The 18980-nt window shown below is 44.2% G+C and overlaps 3 protein-coding genes across 7 annotated transcripts in view; all 3 read right to left on the reverse strand.

The window, feature by feature from the left end:
• LOC101283270 (protocadherin alpha-1) overlaps positions 1-4851 on the reverse strand; it is a 47828-nt gene extending 42977 nt beyond the window's left edge. The window contains 1 exon segment of the mRNA XM_049708692.1: positions 2295-4851. The gene's annotated coding sequence lies outside the window, so the exon portion shown is untranslated.
• Positions 4852-5001: 150 nt separating this feature from the next.
• ZMAT2 (zinc finger matrin-type 2) lies at positions 5002-10433 on the reverse strand. The gene is made up of 6 exons (XM_004280259.4): positions 10371-10433; positions 9947-10040; positions 8614-8737; positions 7296-7369; positions 6701-6846; positions 5002-6040 (listed from the first exon to the last, which is right to left on the reverse strand). Exons 1-6 carry the CDS (start codon positions 10386-10388, stop codon positions 5897-5899), a joined length of 600 nt encoding a protein of 199 aa, XP_004280307.1. The 5' UTR covers positions 10389-10433; the 3' UTR covers positions 5002-5896.
• Positions 9946-18968, reverse strand: HARS2 (histidyl-tRNA synthetase 2, mitochondrial). Of its 5 annotated transcripts, XR_007476804.1 has the most exons (14): positions 18671-18968; positions 17381-17455; positions 16859-16978; positions 16654-16749; positions 15834-15959; positions 15621-15728; positions 15263-15361; positions 14849-14942; positions 14394-14521; positions 14059-14301; positions 13785-13901; positions 12464-12610; positions 11787-12047; positions 9946-10040 (listed from the first exon to the last, which is right to left on the reverse strand). XR_007476804.1 is itself a non-coding variant. In XM_004280265.4 (13 exons), the coding sequence occupies exons 1-13, from the start codon at positions 18887-18889 to the stop codon at positions 11988-11990; spliced, it is 1632 nt and encodes a 543-aa protein (XP_004280313.1). In that variant the 5' UTR covers positions 18890-18968; the 3' UTR covers positions 11226-11987. The 5 variants fall into 5 exon arrangements, 4 of the variants coding, with proteins under 4 accessions (XP_004280313.1, XP_033262512.1, XP_012392372.1 ...); XM_004280265.4 differs by lacking the exon at positions 9946-10040 and having other exon boundaries at positions 11226-12047; XM_033406621.2 differs by lacking the exon at positions 9946-10040 and having other exon boundaries at positions 11226-12047; positions 17381-17534; positions 18671-18897.
• Positions 18969-18980: the final 12 nt, after the last annotated feature.

Here is an 18980-nt window from a genome sequence, read left to right on the forward strand (position 1 = left end):
AGAGAGGCCAAGATGGTAAAGAAGATCAGAGAGCAGCAGAATCCTACCAATGGTGGAAGACAGATAAAGTCACCACCAGAAAAAGAGTCCCAGCTTGAGTGGAGAAACGCTGACAATAGGTCTCAGACCTGGTGGATGAGAGGAACTGAGGACTCTAAAAGAAATTCTTGAAAATGAGACCGGAAATGGAAATCTTTGAAAGGCATCTTGTCCAGAGGAAAGAGATGATTTGAAGGGCAGGTATCCCTTGAGGGCTTGATGGTGAAGAGAAAGAAGGAAACAAGGAATGAAAATGAAGACTACCAGGGAAATGAAAGAGAGTCACAAAATCAGAAGACACATCAACCTGGGCTCCACTCGCAAAAAAGTGCCTTCTATTTGGAAAAAATGCACTACATTCTACCAACAGAAGAGGGCACTCTCAAACTAAGAAACCTGATAAAACACCCAACTGCCTGCCTCATTTGCAATTGCTGAAACTGGATAGTAGACATTTCAAAATGAACAGAAAATAGTAGGTATAATATTATATAAAGACAACAAAAAAAGAGAATAATTTTTTTTTCAAAACTAACCATGAGACAAGAAAACTCCAGCCTGATTTAAATAACCTTAAACAGTCATTTGGTGATATGAAAAAATACTGTGAATCAGAAAAATAACTCAGAACAAAACTGGACAAAAACAAAAAGATATAAGACAAGGCTTAGTCAAAATCAAAAGAAACTGATCAAAAAGAAAAATCATCTCAGGGGAAAAAAAAGACTAAATTATAAGATGTCCAAGGGGAAGAGATTTTACTTAAAATATAATAACTGGTTTTGACAGAAGGAATTAAAACAGCCAAGAAAATAAAAATAAAATTAAGAAATCAGTAAGAAGGATCAGAGAGAAAGTGCTAGATAGAGAGGCAATTAGAAGATCCAGTATATATTACAGTCCCTGTAGAAGAAAAACAAAATAATGAAACCGATGTTAATATTCAAGAAAACTTCCTGGAAATAAAACTTCAATCTACACATCGAAAGGGTCTCCCAAGGACCAAAGAAAATTGATATGGAATGGTCAACTGTGAGGTATCTTAGAAAATCAATTAGATTTGAAAGAAAAAAATCCTCTGGGCCTCAGGCAAAACGACCAAATCATTTAGGAAGGAAAAGAAAAGAAGTGAGAACCAAGATTTTATATCCAGCCAATCTGTCCTTTAAGTACCAAGGCTATAAAAAATCAGTATTAAATATGCAAGAACTCAGAATACTGTACTCAGGAGCCTCGTTTGAGGAATCTACTATAGAATGAGTTTCATCCAAATAATACTCATCATGATGGTGAGTATTAAATATACTAATGAGTTGTAGATCTGCAAGTAAAATAAAGGTGGTGACAAGGGTGGGAAAAGAGTATGCAAATTGTTTTCTAAAAACAATATGACTCAAACTGGAAGGGAGGAAAGGGAAAAATGGAATAAAATAATTGATCTTTATATAAGTAATAGGAGGGAGTCAAGATAGAGCTGACAAACGAAATAATACAGCCCACCTATGGAAAAGTTATTTGAGGACTTAGAAAAAATACAACTATAACTGATAATTATTGGAACAAAAACACAAATATTACTTAACGTCAAAAGTAATTTTAAAAGTAAGTGGGTTTTACATTTTCATTTTTTTTTTTTTGGCGGGGGTGGGGGGTAGGTTGTTTTTTAGCACTTCCTTACTTCCTGGAACTACTAGGTGAATCCAAAATGCTCTAGGCTCATCTCTGTATTTCCTGCCCCAGTCCTAGCACCAGCCATTTCTCCAACGAACCCTGGTTCCTAGTCGAATGGGAGCTGAACACCTGCTGGAAACCTGGTCGCTTTGGTGCTTTCGTCAGAGGAGGAGTCTCAAAATGCTTTCTCGAAGCGGGATCACTGGGAAAATGAAGAAAGCTGGTATTGCAAAAGGGATTAATGGGAAAATGAAGAAGGCCGGGACAGCAAAAGGGATTAATGGGAAAATGAAGAGGCTGGGACAGGGGCAAAAGGGCTGGTGAGCGCCCGCGGGTCTCGAACCACTCTTGGAAGGGTGGTTGAATAACAATGCAGTCGAAGGAACCGCTGAGCTATAGCCAGCCCGACCTCGGACTCTGGATTATATCCCCTTGGCTGTTGAGAAACAGGTGCGTCACAACAAACCAACCAAAGCAGATACGATCCAGGCTGATTTAGCGTGCTCCCCCACCCCCAGTCCAGACACTCTGAGAGTGCCCATCTGCCGACACACAACAGTGAGAAGGACCCAGGTCTCCCCTACCTCTTAGTGAGCTCTTCCGCAGTTGCTTCCGGGCTTATTCCCTCCTACCACGCGGCAGTCACCAGGTCCACCAGTCTCTGGACTTCTGGTCCAGCCTCTACGCTCTCCCGACAACCACACAGGGCCGCTCACTCTGTGGTCTAAACAACTTTCATAGTGCCTTGAGTCAGGAGAGTGGAATCTTTACAAGCTGCTAATTGTTACTTCAGGCGTTATCTTGGAACTTTGCAGCTAAACCCCACAGCTCCTCTCCCAGGTGTTATACAGTTCCCAGGTGTCATATAGTGTCACTCCTTCTGTTACTATTTTTAAAAAATTATTCTAAACTGCACAAAAACACCCTATTCCTTTCACGTATACTGTAAACAGCCACAATTCCTACTTTTCTCCAGTTAACCATGACTATGATTTCAGCGTGTACTCCTCCAGTTTTTTCCCTCAATCTATGTATTTAACTGTACACACAACAGAGTTTTGACTGGCAGGGGTGAAGGGTGGGCTTATTGGGGATTGGGTTGTTGGGTATTCTGTTACACTTAACAGAATGTCTTGGAGATCTTGTCAGTACTTACACTAGATCTAATTCATATATATTGTAATGGCTGCATTATACTCAAGTATAAATGTACCGGTTTTATTTTAAATGTTTCACTGTTATAAACATAGCTGCAATAAACATCCTTGTATGCATATGTACACATAAGCAAGTCTGTTTTTAGGATACTTATATGAGTAGAATTGCTGAATTAAAGACTTCACATTTAAATTTTTGGAGGTTATGGGAGAGATGTGAGAGGCCCTGGGATGCCTGAAGTCACAAAATCTGAAGCCATACAGATCTTTTGTTCTGTAAATACTTTAACTGGCAATTCCACCAGAATGTAAATTCCATGACACTTGGAACCTTGTTGCCTTGTCCCAGAAGATACTACCAGGGCCTAGAACATGTTCAGCATCTCAGCACTCACCGAACGAACTCATGTAGGCCGGTCACAGGCATATGACTCAACCAGAATGCAAAATTTCCTTCGATTTTTAGAAAGACCGCAAACATCAATAAAGCTTCTCTTCCAGAGTTTGGAGTTCTCTAGGATTGCTCTGGGGTCCTAAATTTCCATCCCATCTCCTTCCTCCCCCCGCTTTTTTTAATTCACCAGCTTGAACCCCTCCAAATATCCATGACCTAGACAGAACCCCTCCAAATATCCATGACCTAGACAGAACCCCTCCAAATATCCATGACCTAGACCCCTTGGAAACTCAAACCACTTGCCAGTCCCAAGAGAATTTAGAGAAAATGGACTTCAGAATTGCTTTTTAGTAGAGATGACCAGAAGTCAGATTCCACCGGTACCAAAGAGGGAAATCGCTTGAAGCCAAGTTGAATTAGCTACCTGAAGAATGAACACTGAACCACGGAAGGAACTCAGCTCATTGTTACATTCTCTAGCCTGCCTTGACAGGGGGAACAAAAGGACCCAGTTGACTAGGGTAGATTCTTACCCAAGGACCTGTAGAACACATAATCCTGCCAAGGAAAGCACCAACTAATATGTCCGCAACTGGCCAACGAATATTGTATGAGAAATTTTGAGCCAGTCCTTGAACCAGTAGATAAAGACACATTCAGTGTTTCCATTGGCAAGATTCTGCATCAGAAATAAAATTAGGCAGGGAATTCCTGGTGGTCCAGTGGTTAGGACTCCGCTTTCACTGCTGAGGGCTCAGGTTTGATCCCTAGTCAGGGAACTAAGATCCCACAAGCCGCGCAGCACGCTGCCCCTCACCCCCGCCCAAAAAAAAAGAAAAGTCAGCAAAAGAGATGCCTAACAGCAAGGGAATTTTGCACAAAAGTCCAAAGCAGAGTATGGTGCTTTGGGGGACCCACAAGTGGTTCAGATGCTACATAAAGGTGTCCAAAGGGCTAGATAAGGCAGAAAATGTCAACAAGCCATATGGTAGCAGCCTTGTTAGCCCAAGCAGAGCCCACTTTTCAAGGAACAGAAGCAACTAAAGTTGTTACACAATTCACCTGTTTGAAGCTTGTGTAACTACCATTTGTTTTTTTACTTTAAGGAACTGACTTTTTTTTTCCATCTGCATCCCTAGGGCCTAGCACAGTACCTGATGTAGGGAACATCAAAGTTGTTTTTGCTTTAGTTAGCCAGTCTGTACCATCTAATTCTCAAGTTAGACCCAACTTGAGGCAAGGCAGCTTCTCAATAGTTCTCAGTGGGGCTAGGGGGGGGAGGAATTATGCCCTGCCCCCCTCCAGGAACACAGACATCTTTCATTGTCATAACTTGGGGAGAAGGTGCTATTGGCAACTAGTGAGTAGAGGCTAGAGATTCTCTAGACACCCTACAATGCACAAGGGAGCCTCCACAACAAAGAATTACCCAGCCCAAAATGTCAACAGTGCAAACACCGAGTAACCCTGTGCCTAGCCTAACTGCAGAGAGTTAGGAAAACACTAAGTTTTCAACCCTGAGCTCTGCTGTTCCAGAAACAGAAGATCAAAGGAGGCTAAAATTACAGGAAAAGTTATATTCAAACTCCTCCAGACACAGATCACATCAGAGTAAAGTATAATTCGTGTTGAAGGCACCTAGAAAAAAAGTGACAGGGCTCAAATGAAGGGAGAAGAATAAGTATGGGGAAGAAAAAACAATACACAGGGAAGAATATGGGATGTTCCCACCAAATGTGAAATAGGCCCAGTCAATGCTATTTATTATACATGTTGAACAGCCTCTGAGACCCAAGGGCTCCCATATGAGGTTTTCTCCTTTTTCTTTTTTGCATCAAACAGGTTCTTCCAAGAGCCTGCTTACAAGGAAGACAAAAACAGAGTAATCCTCAATAAAATGAAACAAATAGGAAAAGCTCAACAGTTTACATATGAAGAACAAAGGTTAAAAAACTCACCAGACAAAAACCACACCAAACACTCATCCCATTTAATTTCCTGTTACATGCTCTGAGGAAGCTGAGAACACCAGGCCCCAAGGCAGCAATGCTCCTGAGGCTCTAGCTTAGGCTCCCTCTATGTGACAGTTTCATGCACACGCACCCGCACATACCAATGACCCAGGCAGAAGTACACATGCATGCACAGGTGGCCGGAGAACCACAGGGCGGGACTGGGGGAGAATGGCAAAAGGAGGGGCCAGGCAAGGATATGCTATCAACTGGAAACTGGGGACCCAGAGAACCCTTCTGCTGTAGGCTAAGCAAGAGTAAAAATTAAAACAAAGGCAGAACACAGGGTAAATGTAGGATGCTCAGATGAGATGGACAGATGAAGAGGGAAAGATGCAAGGGGAGTTTCCGGAAAGCAGCCTCAGAAGAGGTGGTTTTTCTTTATTGGGAACTCAGATGATCAGACGTCCTCTGTCTCCAGTGAAATACTGAGGCTGAAGGAACATGCCACAGCACATTCCTTTGCATCCTGTGCTCTCTCCCAAGGTAGAGGGAAACCACAAACACCCACCCTCTAGCCCTCCCCACTGCCACTCTTAAGGACTTTCCCCAGTACCTCCCAAAAGATGATGCCCACACACACAAAGTTAGGCCTGGCAAAAAGCCAAGCATAAAAAGCCTCAGTAACTCTTCTTGGTGGAACCAAAGCCAGAGAAGCCCATCACAGCTGCCATCTCATCATCCTCCTCAAATGTCAAGTCCTCCTCAGCCCTCCTTTTCTTCTCCTTCTGTTTCTCTTTCTTGTAGGCTTTGGCCTTTTCCTCCTAGAAGGGAAATCACTCAGAATCAGTTCAGACTCGTGAGCCAAATGTTGAAAGAGATAGGTGAGCTTCCTTTCTATCTTTAGAATAAAATAATTAAAGACAAGTAAAATTTCAAGAGCAGAGGAAAAGCCACAGTAAAGATCATAAGGGACAAGAAAGAGAAGTTTTAGCCTGTGGAAAGCATTTCTCAATCCTACATCCCAGTTCATCTCTAGTTCTTAACAAGGTGATGGGAGTAAAGCCACATAATAGGAACTAACATTCTGGGGCATAGAGTACAAGCCAGGAACTGGTCTAAGTGCTTTATGTGTATTATATACTAAGATCTTGAATATGAGGAAACAGAGGCACAAAGAGGTTATATAACTTATCCAAGATTCACAGCCAGTATGTGAAGGAAACAGAACTCTGACCCAGTCAGCCTGGTTCCACGGGCCTGCTGGGGACTAGGTGCATTTAATTAATCACTCCTGTAGTTTAAAAAAAAAAAAAAAAAAAGTATGGCCCAGAGAGTCCAGAAAAAAAGGATAGGTTTAGAGCCATTTCCTTCAGATTATGAGAGTCCCAAACAAGGGCAATAAATGTCCCCCTTAATGTACAGAAATTCAGGAGATACAACTCTCCTCTGGGGATGGAAGTGGAATGAGGAAGAGAGCCTACCTCTTCTCTGAGTTCCTTCATCCTTTCCTCAAAATCATAATCCTTCTGCTTCTCTTCCATCTTCTTCTTGTTGACTTCAAAACGTTTCTTCACCTGATCCAAAGTGGAACGTTCCACACGCATAGACATGCCCAGGTTTCGCTGATCTGGGTAGGGTCAACAGTGAAGAAGGTAAGGTTGTTAAGACATCCTAAGTCCCTCAAAAAGTCTTTTCCTGACATTAAAAAAAAAAACAAAAAACAGACTCATAAAACACACAGTAAAAATAATTAGGGCTAAAAAAAATTTCCCTGGCAGCAGCCCCAGATAACAAGATATACGCAGCTTTCAATTACCCTTACTGAGCAGATGCACACCAGTAGGGACAGCTGGGCCCTGGAGAAGACCATGGTCTGGGCTTGTTGACAGCTTAGAACAGATACTCACCTCATGGACCCCAGAAACATTAAATAATGAAGTAAAGAATGACCTATGCTGAAGCAACTAGAGAATTCCCCAGACACTGAAAAAGAGGCCCAATAGTAACTACCCTTTCCCGCACCCCACCTCCAAAACTCAAATCCAGCCCCAATCACAAACTACCTCCAAGTCTTACGTTTCTTTCCATTAATGTGATCCAGGAAGTTGATGGAGTCTTTCACCACACAGTCACAGACATTGCAATAGTATCTAGAAAACAGAAAGAAATAGCACTATGGTCACATCTGGTTGTAAGGATTTTATCGTTTTCAACCAAAAAACTCATTATTTTTAGGTAAAATTTCTTTTTAGAAGCAGCATTCTCATTTCCACAAAGCCTTGGCTCTTGGAAGAGTGTGGCTGCCAACTTCCAAGATGGCCCCCACAATGATCCCACACTCCTGGTATTCCTACCCTATATAGGCCCTTCCCAATTTGCACAAGCGTTAGTCTGTGTGATCAATAGAATGTATCAAAGGTGATTCTATGTCACTTCCAAGATTAGGTTATAAAAAAACATGGATTCTGTCTTAGTCTGTTCACGAGGATCACGTGCCCTGGGGAAGTCACTTGCTTTGTTGTGAGCAGCACTATGGAGCGGCCCATGGAGCATAGAACTGAGGCCTCCAAACCACAGCCACGTGACAGAGCTTGGAAGCAGATCCTCCAGCCCCACTTATACCTCAGATGAATGCAGACGCAGCAGACACCTTGATGACAGCTTTGTGAGAGACACTGAGCCAGAACCACCTAGGTAAACCTTTCCCAGGTTACTTCCCCACAGATACTGTGAGCTATCCATTGTTTTATGCTGCTAAATACTGGGTTAATGTATTAATTTAAATAGCAATAGATAACTAACACAAAGAGGAAGGACAACAGTGGATTTACTCAGAGAAGCAGCTCAGAAAAGTGTCACTCATTGTTATCTGTGTTATGCTCCTGCTGGAAAACCTAACTGGACAGAGAGGTAGTGGTGAGCAAAAAGATGAAGAGTTCTTGTGGGACCCTTCTTCCTAAAGGTTATAGCCTTGGTCTAGGAGGAAGGTGCACAACCAGGAAATCCATAACAGCTACAACCTTTGCAGCCAGTCTGGAACCTCAACCCCCTTTATTCACCATCAACAGCTCCTGGGCTCCATTCTAGCTTCACCTAATTTCTCCCCTAGAAATCTCCTCAGTAGTCCTTTTGTTCATTTCTTCCTCTGGCAGGAGAACAAATAATCCCTTTTAAGATATTAAGAAGTAGTTACAGTGCTAATATGAAGACGCCTACAGAGTGACCCCTCTTAGAGACACTATTATGTTAACTTGAGACCTTGGAGGACAATGGATGGAATTACAGGAAACAAGGTTGTTATTCTAAGGCCAGGTACCCTGCTCAACACTTCCTAAAACCAACGCAGGTTATTAGACTTACTCCTGGCTGCAGAGAAAGATGAAAAGCCACTCACCCTCCCATCTCAGACTGTGGGGTGGTCTTGGTAATGACAATTGTCTTCCCAAGTTTGGATTCCAGGTCCACCTTGTAGTCCCTATGCCGGAGAAGCTCTCGCTTGACTGGCTGCACTGGTTTTCCTGAAATATAATGGGGAAGGAAGTCCCTTCATTATTAGAGTTCCTTAACCAGAAAGGAAAAGAAACGCGTGAAATCCAAAATCCTGAGGTTTACTTTCATGTCTTTTTGAAACCTGAAGCAAGGGACACAACAGTCACTTCTAGCAGCAGCTAAGGAGAAGCTCAACACAGAAAAAATGACAAGCAATCCCTAACTCTCTACATCTTTCCTCCACTTCAAATCCAACGAGTCTAAAAGCAATGTGTTTTTTGTTGTTGTTGTTTTTGCGATATGCGGGCCTGTCACTGTTGTGGCCTCTCCCGTTGCGGAGCACAAGGTCCGGACGCGCAGGCTCAGCGGCCATGGCTCACGGGCCCAGCCGCTCCGCGGCATGTGGGATCCTCCCAGACCGGGGCACGAACCCGTGTCCCCTGCATTGGCAGGCGGACTCTCAACCACTGCGCCACCAGGGAAGCCCCTAAAAGCAATATTTTTTATTCATTAATTAATTGAAGGGAGGAGCTCTGAATTTTCACAAAAAGCAACCTTTTAAAAGAAGAGTAAGACCACTCAATAGTGCTTTCAAACAGATATCCCAAGCATAAAACAGAAAGGAATCTTCTGAGAGCTGGGAAAACTTTTAAAGGGGACCAACATTTAGGAAATATCTGTTATATGTCAAGTACTATTGTACAAGTTACATAAAAACCAAAAGTTAGATTATGCAACGTGGTGTAGAAGTAAAGCAGAAGAAAAATGTACAGTTTGAAAACAGATGAGAAAATAAGACGTTTCTTTTTATACAGTGGAATCTCTAGGAGAGAAGCACCAACTCCCTGACATAGTATAACGCACAGAGAACAGCACTAAGCGCTAGGTTAAACAATACCATGTTCCCTGCTGCTCTTCAAAAGCAATAATACAAAGCAGCAAAATACTCCTCCTGTCACTAGTAAGGATCCCACTCTCTTCTCTGTACTTGAGGAAAGTACGAAATGAGCCAAACAAAGGTAAGGCAAGGAAGCAGAATCACAGAGCTGGAAAGCACCTCAAAAGCACTTCAGTCCATCTCCTCGCTCTCATACCTGAAGAAACTGAGGACCAGGGAGGCAATGCTCTGCCAAAGGTTACACAAGAAATGAGGACAGCGCATTTCAACTCCCCACCCACTCTCCAACCATTGCATCGCCTCTATAATACACTTAGCACTTGATGGAGAAGGCACCCACCATCCTTCTTTTCTCTCTCTTCCGTGAGCCTCTTCTCGGCGAGCTTCTCATATTCATCTTTGTCCCACTTTCGGCGAAAGTCCAAGTTTTTTGTCTGGGGGGAGGAAAAAGCGCTTGAGATTCGTCGCTAATCGTGTCCGACTCCTGGAAAAACGGACGCGCGTCCTCGCTGCCAAGGCGGCCCCGGGACCTGGGGAAAGCGAAGCCTCTCCGGACAGCACCAGGAGGCTGAGGTTGCCTCAGGACCCCAACCAGAGCCCTCCCCGATTCCGCTGACCCTGTGCCAGGGCCTTACGAAGAAGCTCTTGAACTGGGGCCATTAGATTGCGAGGAGGTGTCGGGAAGTCAATCGGGTGCAGAATACTCGGCGCCGAGAAGCCACCCCCGACCCCCCACCCCAAGCCTCCTCACACACAACACCTACCCCACTGCCCGACGCCATCTTCACTTCGAAGTGAATGGGAAGCCGGAAAATGCCGTAAAAAGCGGCCTTGAGCCGTAAAGCAAGCTTGCCTCCAATGAGCTTAGACTCTCGTGTTCTAAACGAGCTAAGCACTGGAGGGCTTCTAAAACAGGATTGTCGGCCCCGCCCCCGCGCCAAAGAAATAGCGCATGCGCAAGGAAAGTTTGAAGCAACACGGAAGTAAGGGCGCCTGGAAACGTTTTTGCCGTGGCTTTCAAAACAAGCGTAGATTCAACTTGTCTTTTTAACCAAAGAGGAAAATGAGATTCGGATCAGTGCTCTCTGATCTAATCTAATCAACCTGCGTGCACTGCCAAGAATTTCCAAACCTTCTTTAAGGCTGAAGCGCCGTTATAGGGGCTCTAGATGCACTAAAAATATGGCCCCAAGAGCGCTGAACTGTTTGTAAAGGCTGCAGCCTTTCCAACGCACATATGCAAAGCGCTTTTTGCGGCTTGTCTCTTTATCTTGAAGCAATGCTATCAAACTTTGGTTAACTCATTTTTCCTTCAGCTGAGAAACAGTCATTCAATCTATAGTGCACAGTTTAATCAACATGATGGGACTTGGGAAGGTCGGTCATCAACAACACTCTAGGGTGAAGAACTCTAGCAGATATCTCACTATACATTGATTTAGTGACGTGACTGTATCTCCAAGTTGGGGGGAAGGGGAACTGTGGCTGCTCCCTTCACTGAATACAGAAACATCACCCCAGGGAGGTTACTCCTAGCTCACAGAATCCTCCAGTGTACACCCAAGCGTTTTCCATGGCCTATGCAAACCAATCCCTTGGTAACAAATTATCCAAACTACTATATTTAATATTTTATTTAATATATTATACAACCACTTCTAGAACAGGCACCTCCATGGCAGGACATGGAAGTCAGAGCAGTGATTCTGGCACAGGTAATGGTCTCCAAAATCTCAAAAGATCAGATCTCAATCTTGTCAGGTCACTTATTAAGTTCAACATTCAAGATTATTAAACAGACAGCCTCACCCTGCTATTATTAACAATGGATGGGCTAGAGAGATGCCACATCAATATGGGCACTGCTATGCCCTTGGGATAGCATCTCTGTCCTCAAACAAAACAGAAGACAGTCATTGCCCAACTCTTTGCTGTCTCCCAAAAACTACCTGGACAGGCCAAGGGCAGGTTATGGACAAACTTCCCAGAAACTGGCTCAGAAGCCAGAGCAGAAGGCTAAGTATTTGACTTTTGATCTCAATGGTCAGAATCCTCTCAACCTGAGGTGACTTTCCCAGAGATTTGCTCATAGCAACCATCTCAGCACCTGTTGGCAGCACTCAGTGGCATTTCAAACCTGCCATCTGCCTCGGATGTTAGAGCATGTCTCTGTCACGTACCAGCCATCTGCGCCCATGCAGAATAGCTGCTCACACTAGCCCAGGAGTCCTCAGGGCCTTCTACAGTTCTGCACCCAGGAAGGATGAAGGATGCAGAGGCACTTGTCACCCATCCTGGCCAGCAGTTATGAAGTCCCTCAGGAAGTCAGTCCTAGATGAAACCTTTTCTACAAAGAGCAGCAGATGGCATTCAGGCAAGGATCAAGACTCAGACAGTCGCTTCTGAATTTCAGCCACAAGATTTTCCCGTGTAATGGCCACCTGAAACATAACAGAACTCTCATGTGACAAACTAGAGAGTGATACTAGTTCCTTAGCCACTACTTTTCTGGATTCATTTAACTGTGCAACTGCTCCCACTACTTATGCAACCAGTAGGGAGGAGTATGTGCTTCAACCTGACCTGGAGAATGTATGCCCTCAAGACTAAAGGGATTCAAACACCTGATCTATGTCTATTTTGTTGATGAGTCTTGAAATACCCATAGAGATTTCGTTTGTCCTTTTGCCCACCCAACCAATCATCGGCTATAATGGTTGCCTAGGGTGGGTGCTCACTCATCTCTATCACGATTAACCCTGGAGATATTTTCTCAGCCAAAAGATATATATTTCTTAAAGGATCTAAGAAAAGTAGAAACACTTGGTCCCTCCTATTTCTGCCTGCCCCCACTCACCTCCTCCCTGCTGGCCACTGAACGGAGCTTGATGACCCCTTCCTTCAGTTCTTGCTCACCAATAATGACCACCAGTGGGATGCCCGTGTTCTCACAGTAGTGCAGTTGAGTTAGTAGTTTAGGGTTGTTCTTATACATCAGCTCTGCCTGAAAAGGGTGAAGAAAGAATAGGGGACTTAGGGACTTCCCTGGTGGCACAGTGGTTAAGAATCCGCCTGCCAATGCAGGGGACATGGGTTTGAGCCCTGGTCCGGAAAGATCCCACATGCCGCGGAGCAACTAAGCTCATGCGCCACAACTACTGATCCTGCACTCTAGAGCCCGTGAGCCACAACTACTGAGCCCACGTACCACAACTACTTACTGAAGCCCGCACGCCTAGAGCCTGTGCTCCACAACAAGAGAAGCCACCGCAATGAGAAGCCCACGCACCGCAAAGTAGCCCCCACTCGCCGCAACTAGAGAAAGCCTGCGCGCAGCAACGAAGACCCAATGCAGCCAAAAAATAATTAATTAATTTTCAAAAAAAGAATAGGGGACTTAGAAGTGACCATACCGAAGCAACCTAAGTGTCCATCAACGGATGAATGGATAAAGAAGATGTGGCATATATATACAATGGAATATTAGCCATAAAAAGAAACGAAATTGAGTTATTTGTGGTGAGGTGGATGGACCTAGAGATTGTCATACAGAGTGAAGTAAGTCAGAAAGAGAAAAATAAATACCGTATGTTAACACATATATATGGAATCTAAAAAAGAAAAAAAAATGGTTTTGAAGAACCTAGGGGCAGGAAAGGAATAAAGATGCAGACATAGAGAATGGACTTGAGGACACGGGTAGGGGGAAGGGTAAGCTGGGACAAAGTGAGAGAGTGGCATGGACTTATATATACTACCAAAAGTAAAATAGATAGCTAGTGGGAAGCAGCCACATAGCACAGGGAGATCAGCTCGGTGCTTTGCGTCCACCTAGAGGGGTGGGATAGGGAGGGTGGGAAGGAGACGCAAGAGGGAGGACATATGGGGATATATGTATATGTATAGCTGGTTCATTTTGTTATAAAGCAGAAACTAACACACCATTGTAAAGCAATTATACTCCAATAAAGATGTTAAAAAAAAAAAAGTGACCATACCACTCAAACCCCAGGAGCAGGCATATCCAAATAAGTAAGTAGCTCACCCTCATACCCTATGAAGACACACTAGTGAAGACTAGAAAGATCTTGAGTTCCACCTTAGGCATAAGGTAGAAGTGGGCCTGGTGCATGAATTCCACATATAGCTAGATGTTTTGGATATTAGCTCCATTATACCTTGATCCCAGCATCCCAAAGCTCTGCAATTAGCTTCAGCCGTTCTTGGAGAAAGTTCTTCTGTGGTGTGGCCACAAACACTTGGGTCTCTGTGGTCCGTATCTTCTCACCAAAAGTCTAGTAAAAGAGAGAGAGAAGGTAAAACTAATAAAAACTTCCTTTGCACCAATAATTCAAAACAAAACAATCATCAGAAAAACAGTCCAACTGCACTTCCAGAAACATGAGAGTTTTTAAGGTCTGCAGCCCTACTCTAACCCTACCGAGGACCTACCTTCATCCTCTGCTCCACAATGGAGAAGATCCGCTCCACCCCAATGCTGAGCCCCACACATGGCACGTTGTGGCCTTTGGGGTCAAACATGCCCACCAGCCCATCATAGCGCCCACCAGCAGCCACACTGCCCACATTCAGTGGCTCCTCCTCAGCATGAGCTGGGGTCTGTAGCAGCACCGCTTCATAGATCACTCCTGTATAGTAGTCCAGGCCCCGAGCCAGGCTCAGGTCAAAGGAGATCTGTGGGAACAAGGTTATAGTCAGTCTTAGACAAGACTCAGGACCCTGAGAGCCCTAGACACAGCAGGAGGTGCACTCCCTACCCAGCTTACCTTTTCAGCAATTCCAAATAAAGTCAGATATTCAAATAGCAGCTTCAGGTCTCCCAAGCCCTCTAGGGCCTGCTTGTTCTGGGATAGTCTGGGATCCTGGAACATTTGTTTCACCAAGGACACCCCTCCTGGGGAGACATGTGGGGAGAAATAATGTCTGTGTTATACACCCAGATGTGTTTCATCCAAATTTATCCCTAATATGCTCCAGCTAGTCCTCCTCATTTTCTTTAAAAAAAAGATCCTGATCACATATGACCAGATTCTCCTCTTCTGCCTCCATCTTTGACACCTAAAGACATAACTGGTTACAGTAAGTAAAAAGGTTATTAAATTAAAACCAGGCTCTGGAACTTAGCACATTTATGAAAAGGAGCTGTTTCAGACGTAGAAGTTATACACTTATCACCCTCACTCTGGTTCTATCATGTACCTCTGAAAACACTGATTCTTACCATGACATTGGACGTAATCCCAAATTCGATCAGCTACTTCAGCAGCCAGGCCTTTCTTTGCCACCATCTCATGTCTCACATCTTTCCAAGACATCTGCACAAACACCCAAACATTAGCCTAGCCCCAAGATCCTTCTTTCTCTTAATGGAAAAGGACATCTCATTTCATTCATTATGTATGTCACGAGTAGCTAACACTCTACTCAGCAAAGTCAGAGGCAGCTTAGGAAATCCAGCCATAATCTCCACTGCACAGCAAAACTCAGGTCTCGTTTCAGAATGTCTCCTTACCTTCCTCCCAGAAATAGCTCACTTCCAGCCACCATCTCCTTATTTTCCTCTAAAGGTATATATAGATTTGAAGGCAGGGCAGAAACTCTGATAGGATCTACTGAAGCATGTCTTCTTTGTTACCTTGTCTAGTTTGTCTACCGAGGAGCAGATGGCATGGAACTTGCTTTCAGGAACACCACAGACGGCAAATATCCCATCCAAAATCCGCCGGTCATTGACCTGTGAACTCAATGGAAGTGACCCAAGTGGTTTATGAATGACCTCTCCCTCAAAACAATGGCAGTCCCTAATTGCCTGACTCATAAAAGGGATAGTAAGGAAATTCCACAGGGTGACTATATAGATATAGATATAAAATGCAACACCTGTACTAAGAAAGTCCTAGAGCTACAGGCTTAATGGCTGGGGTCACCTATGTTTTCAAACAGCATTAGGCCAAATCCAGACTTCTCCCCTCAGTCCTCAGCTCTGGCCTCACCTTAATGAGAAAATCCCCCAGCTGCAACCCACTAAGGATTTCACAGATGATCTTCAAACACTCTGCATCAGGGATCATAGGGTCAAACTGACCAGCAATGTCAAAGTCCTACAGCAAAGAAAAAGACGGGCGAAAAAAAATTAGTGAGCAGCCAGTTCCTAGGTTGTGGTCCCCAGAACTATCAAACCACGCTGCCTCCATCAGGTCACTTACACACTGGCAGAACTCCCTGTAGCGGCCTTGGGCTATGGTTGGGCTCTCCCGACGCCACACCTTTCCAACATGATAGCGTTTCATCTTCTTCACTTTATTCATGGCCAGATAACGAGCAAAAGGGACCTCACATAAATAGGTTAAGGAGGAAGAATACTACATCCAGAGCTTAGCCCCAGTGGAAAGACATTAGGGAGGACTGGGCCTCTATCAACTGGATCTCATCCACTAGGATTAGAACAAGGACTTTCTCTGCCTCCTTTCCCACTATCACCAAGGCACAGCAATCAATAAACACTGAATAGTGTCAAATGAAGGAATCCCTGCAAGTCTGGTAGAAAGCAGGGGAAGCAGAGATAGAAATGATCCAAGAACTTCAAGTCTGGGCCATTCCCTCCCATTCAGATCAAGTCTCAACTGTCTCAGAAGAGTCGAGCTTCAGAACCTGGATTTGCCTACAACTTCTATATCAATGTTTCTTCAAGTGTTCAAGGACCACTTGCATCTTAATTATCCAGGTATCTATTTAAAATGCAGATTTCTGAACACCACTCCAGCTACAGAATTAAGAAAATCTGGGGCTAGAGGTCAAGAATCAGTATTTTTGCAAGCTTCCTCAAGGGAGTCTGACACACTATAAACTTAAATGACAGAGCTCCAGGCCAGGCTCTGCGGGCAGAATTGCCTTCTGGAAGAAACTTGAAGTAAAGGCTGCTGCCAATGAACCTATAGGGTCCCAGAGTCACTCCTGTCCCGTTATCAGAGAATGACCTCTGGGTTTGGAAAGAGGTAAGTCAGGCTGCCGTACTTAGAAGGATACAGTAAGGTCATAGCGCAAGGACAATAGCTCTCCACCCTGATCCTTCAGATCATAGATGAGCCCAGAGTCCTCTCCATACTTCTCAGTAAGCATTTCCTGCAGGGGTCAAACAGAAAGTGCCACGGTTAAAAGGAGGACTCCAGAACATAGGCTAGAAGCCCTTTGGGAAAGAAATGGGGTTCCTGCATTTTTTTTCTCCTCTTACCTTTAGCTCAAATGCCGGGGTATCCAACCCCTTTGCTCCATGACGTTTAAAGCAGCTAACAACCATATCAAGAATTTTCTCCCTCACGACCATCTGCTCGGGACTAAGATCTCTGGTGCCCTAGAAACCAAAAGGAGCCAGAGTGAAAACAAAGACAAAGACAAGTCCATTTAAGACAAAGAGTTAAACTATATCTATAATCTAAGGTCTGGAGTTGAAATCTCTTTGAGTTCAGACGACTATGAGCCCCACCCAGTATCTCAAGAATAGTGAAGAATTAGTGAAATAGTGAAAAATTAAAAATAGGGAATACCCTGGGGGTCCTGTGGTTAGGACTCTGCGCTTTTACTGCCAAGGGCCTGGGTTCAACCCCTGGTCGGGGAACTAAGATCCCGCAAGCCACGCGGCACAACCAAAACAAACAAACAAACAAAAACAAAAACATTAAAAGTGGTCAGGAAGAGAAGCACAGGGCAGAACTCCAAGGCACTCTAACAGACAGGGTGGGGCAAAGGGCATTACCTTTGGGGTCTTGATAATAAAATTTGATTTCTCTTGATGTGGTTTCAGTTGGGTTGCTAACGCTGCCTCCACAACCTGGCAGAAGAAATGTGAGATATGGCTCCTCTCAATACTGGCCAAACGTGTGGTATCTCTGGCCCTGTGTACCACCAACCTGAAAATATTTTTGGCCCTGAGCAACAGGAAGTCTGAACACTATCTAATCTATCCCAATCTCAGCCCACTTCCAAAAACCCAGTTGTATCTGCAACATATATGTAATACATATGGGATCAGATGTTTACCATACAAGCTTCCTCACTATAATTGGAGTTTTTAAAAGTATGAAAAACTTTAACCAGCAAAAAACAAGGAAGGCACAAAGCAACCCAAGACTACCACCACTAACCATATAGGAGTAGGGATTAGTAGGATCTCCAGTTCTCAGTTCCTACTCAAAGAGCAAAAACTAAGAATTGTTAATAAGGTAGTAATGGTCATTAGGTTTGGAGATAGGGAAAAAGTAACTGGAAGACAGAAGAGAAACAGCCCAAGAACACAGAACATGCCTGTGGAATGAAAAGGAATGGATTTCCTGATTGAAAAAAAAAAAAAAGCCGGCTGGTAGGATGCTGTGACTGCAAATAACAAAAGATCTGAGCTCTGTTGTTCATGATAGCACAAAGCATCTACTAGGAACACAAAAGTGTCATTCCCAAGGTAAAACAGAATCTGTGATTTTGATTATCCCCAGCAGGCTGTATGCCTTCCAGAAATATAGAGCGTGTAGTAGTTCATACTTTGGCAGATTCTGTGCTCCAAAGGACAGCAGTTGAAGCCCACAACCCCTCCTAAGAATCCATAATCTCTGAAAACTAAAAATTTTGAGGTAAATTCTAATGTGAACTCACTCTACTTATGGTCGTTAGTCATCTCACTTAGTGGGAATATTCATATATTTTGCTTAAAAAAATTTAAATGTGTTTGATCCCAAAAGGTTCAGATAAGGGACTGTGGACCTATATTAAAATGCTCCCTTACTATGTAGCCATAGACAAGTCATTTAACCTTGGAGCCTCCGTTTTTTCAACTGTAAAACGGAAATAATAACCCCAACATCTCAAGATTGCTATGATGATTAAATGACTATTAATTAAAAGCATCCTAAAAGGCCTTAGCTCTGTGTCGGTACATGGTGGGCACTCAATAAAAAACCGACTGTTAATACTGCGGGAGTACAGGCCGCGAGTCTATGCTTTCAGACCTGGAGATCCTGCCCCGACAGACCAGAGCTATCTCAGTCTGGCTCACCTGGCTATGAGAATGGACTGCCCTGATGCATACAGCACCGGGCGGTCGCCGGAGCTGGCCAAACAGCACAGCCCAGGCCCTCCCATGTAGGAGTCCGAGCTGGGGCATCGTGCAGCAGGAGGCAGGATTTCCGGAACACGAGGCAAAGGACCTAGGAAAGAGGCAGATAGGACCCCAGGAAGGGTATAGGGCGCTGTAGAGGCGAAGCCGGAGCACCATAGAAGAGGTGAGCGTTTCTACACCTCCTGAATTCCGGAAGGTTGCTCCAGCCCTCTCAGGCTCCCGCCCAGTTCCCGCACTTCCGGTAGGA

Source organism: Orcinus orca, chromosome 3, assembly GCF_937001465.1.
Source record: "Orcinus orca chromosome 3, mOrcOrc1.1, whole genome shotgun sequence".
Taxonomy (NCBI): domain Eukaryota; kingdom Metazoa; phylum Chordata; class Mammalia; order Artiodactyla; family Delphinidae; genus Orcinus; species Orcinus orca.

Bases quoted from the DNA above. Each gene is read 5' to 3' on its own strand.
- ZMAT2 (XM_004280259.4), bottom strand. The intron at 7,370-8,613 runs GTGAGTGGCTTT...TCTGTTTTCTAG, and splicing joins CCACAGTCTGAGATGGGAGG to ATACTATTGCAATGTCTGTG. The intron at 6,847-7,295 runs GTAAGACTTGGA...GACCCTACCCAG, and splicing joins TCACATTAATGGAAAGAAAC to ATCAGCGAAACCTGGGCATG.
- HARS2 (XM_004280265.4), bottom strand. From the start codon at position 18,889: ATGGTGCTCCGGCTTCGCCTCTACAGCGCCCTATACCCTTCCTGGGGT. The intron at 16,750-16,858 runs GTAAGAGGAGAA...TGACCCCTGCAG, and splicing joins CCCCGGCATTTGAGCTAAAG to GAAATGCTTACTGAGAAGTA. The intron at 14,522-14,848 runs GTAAGAATCAGT...ATGTCTCCCCAG, and splicing joins GGATTACGTCCAATGTCATG to GAGGGGTGTCCTTGGTGAAA.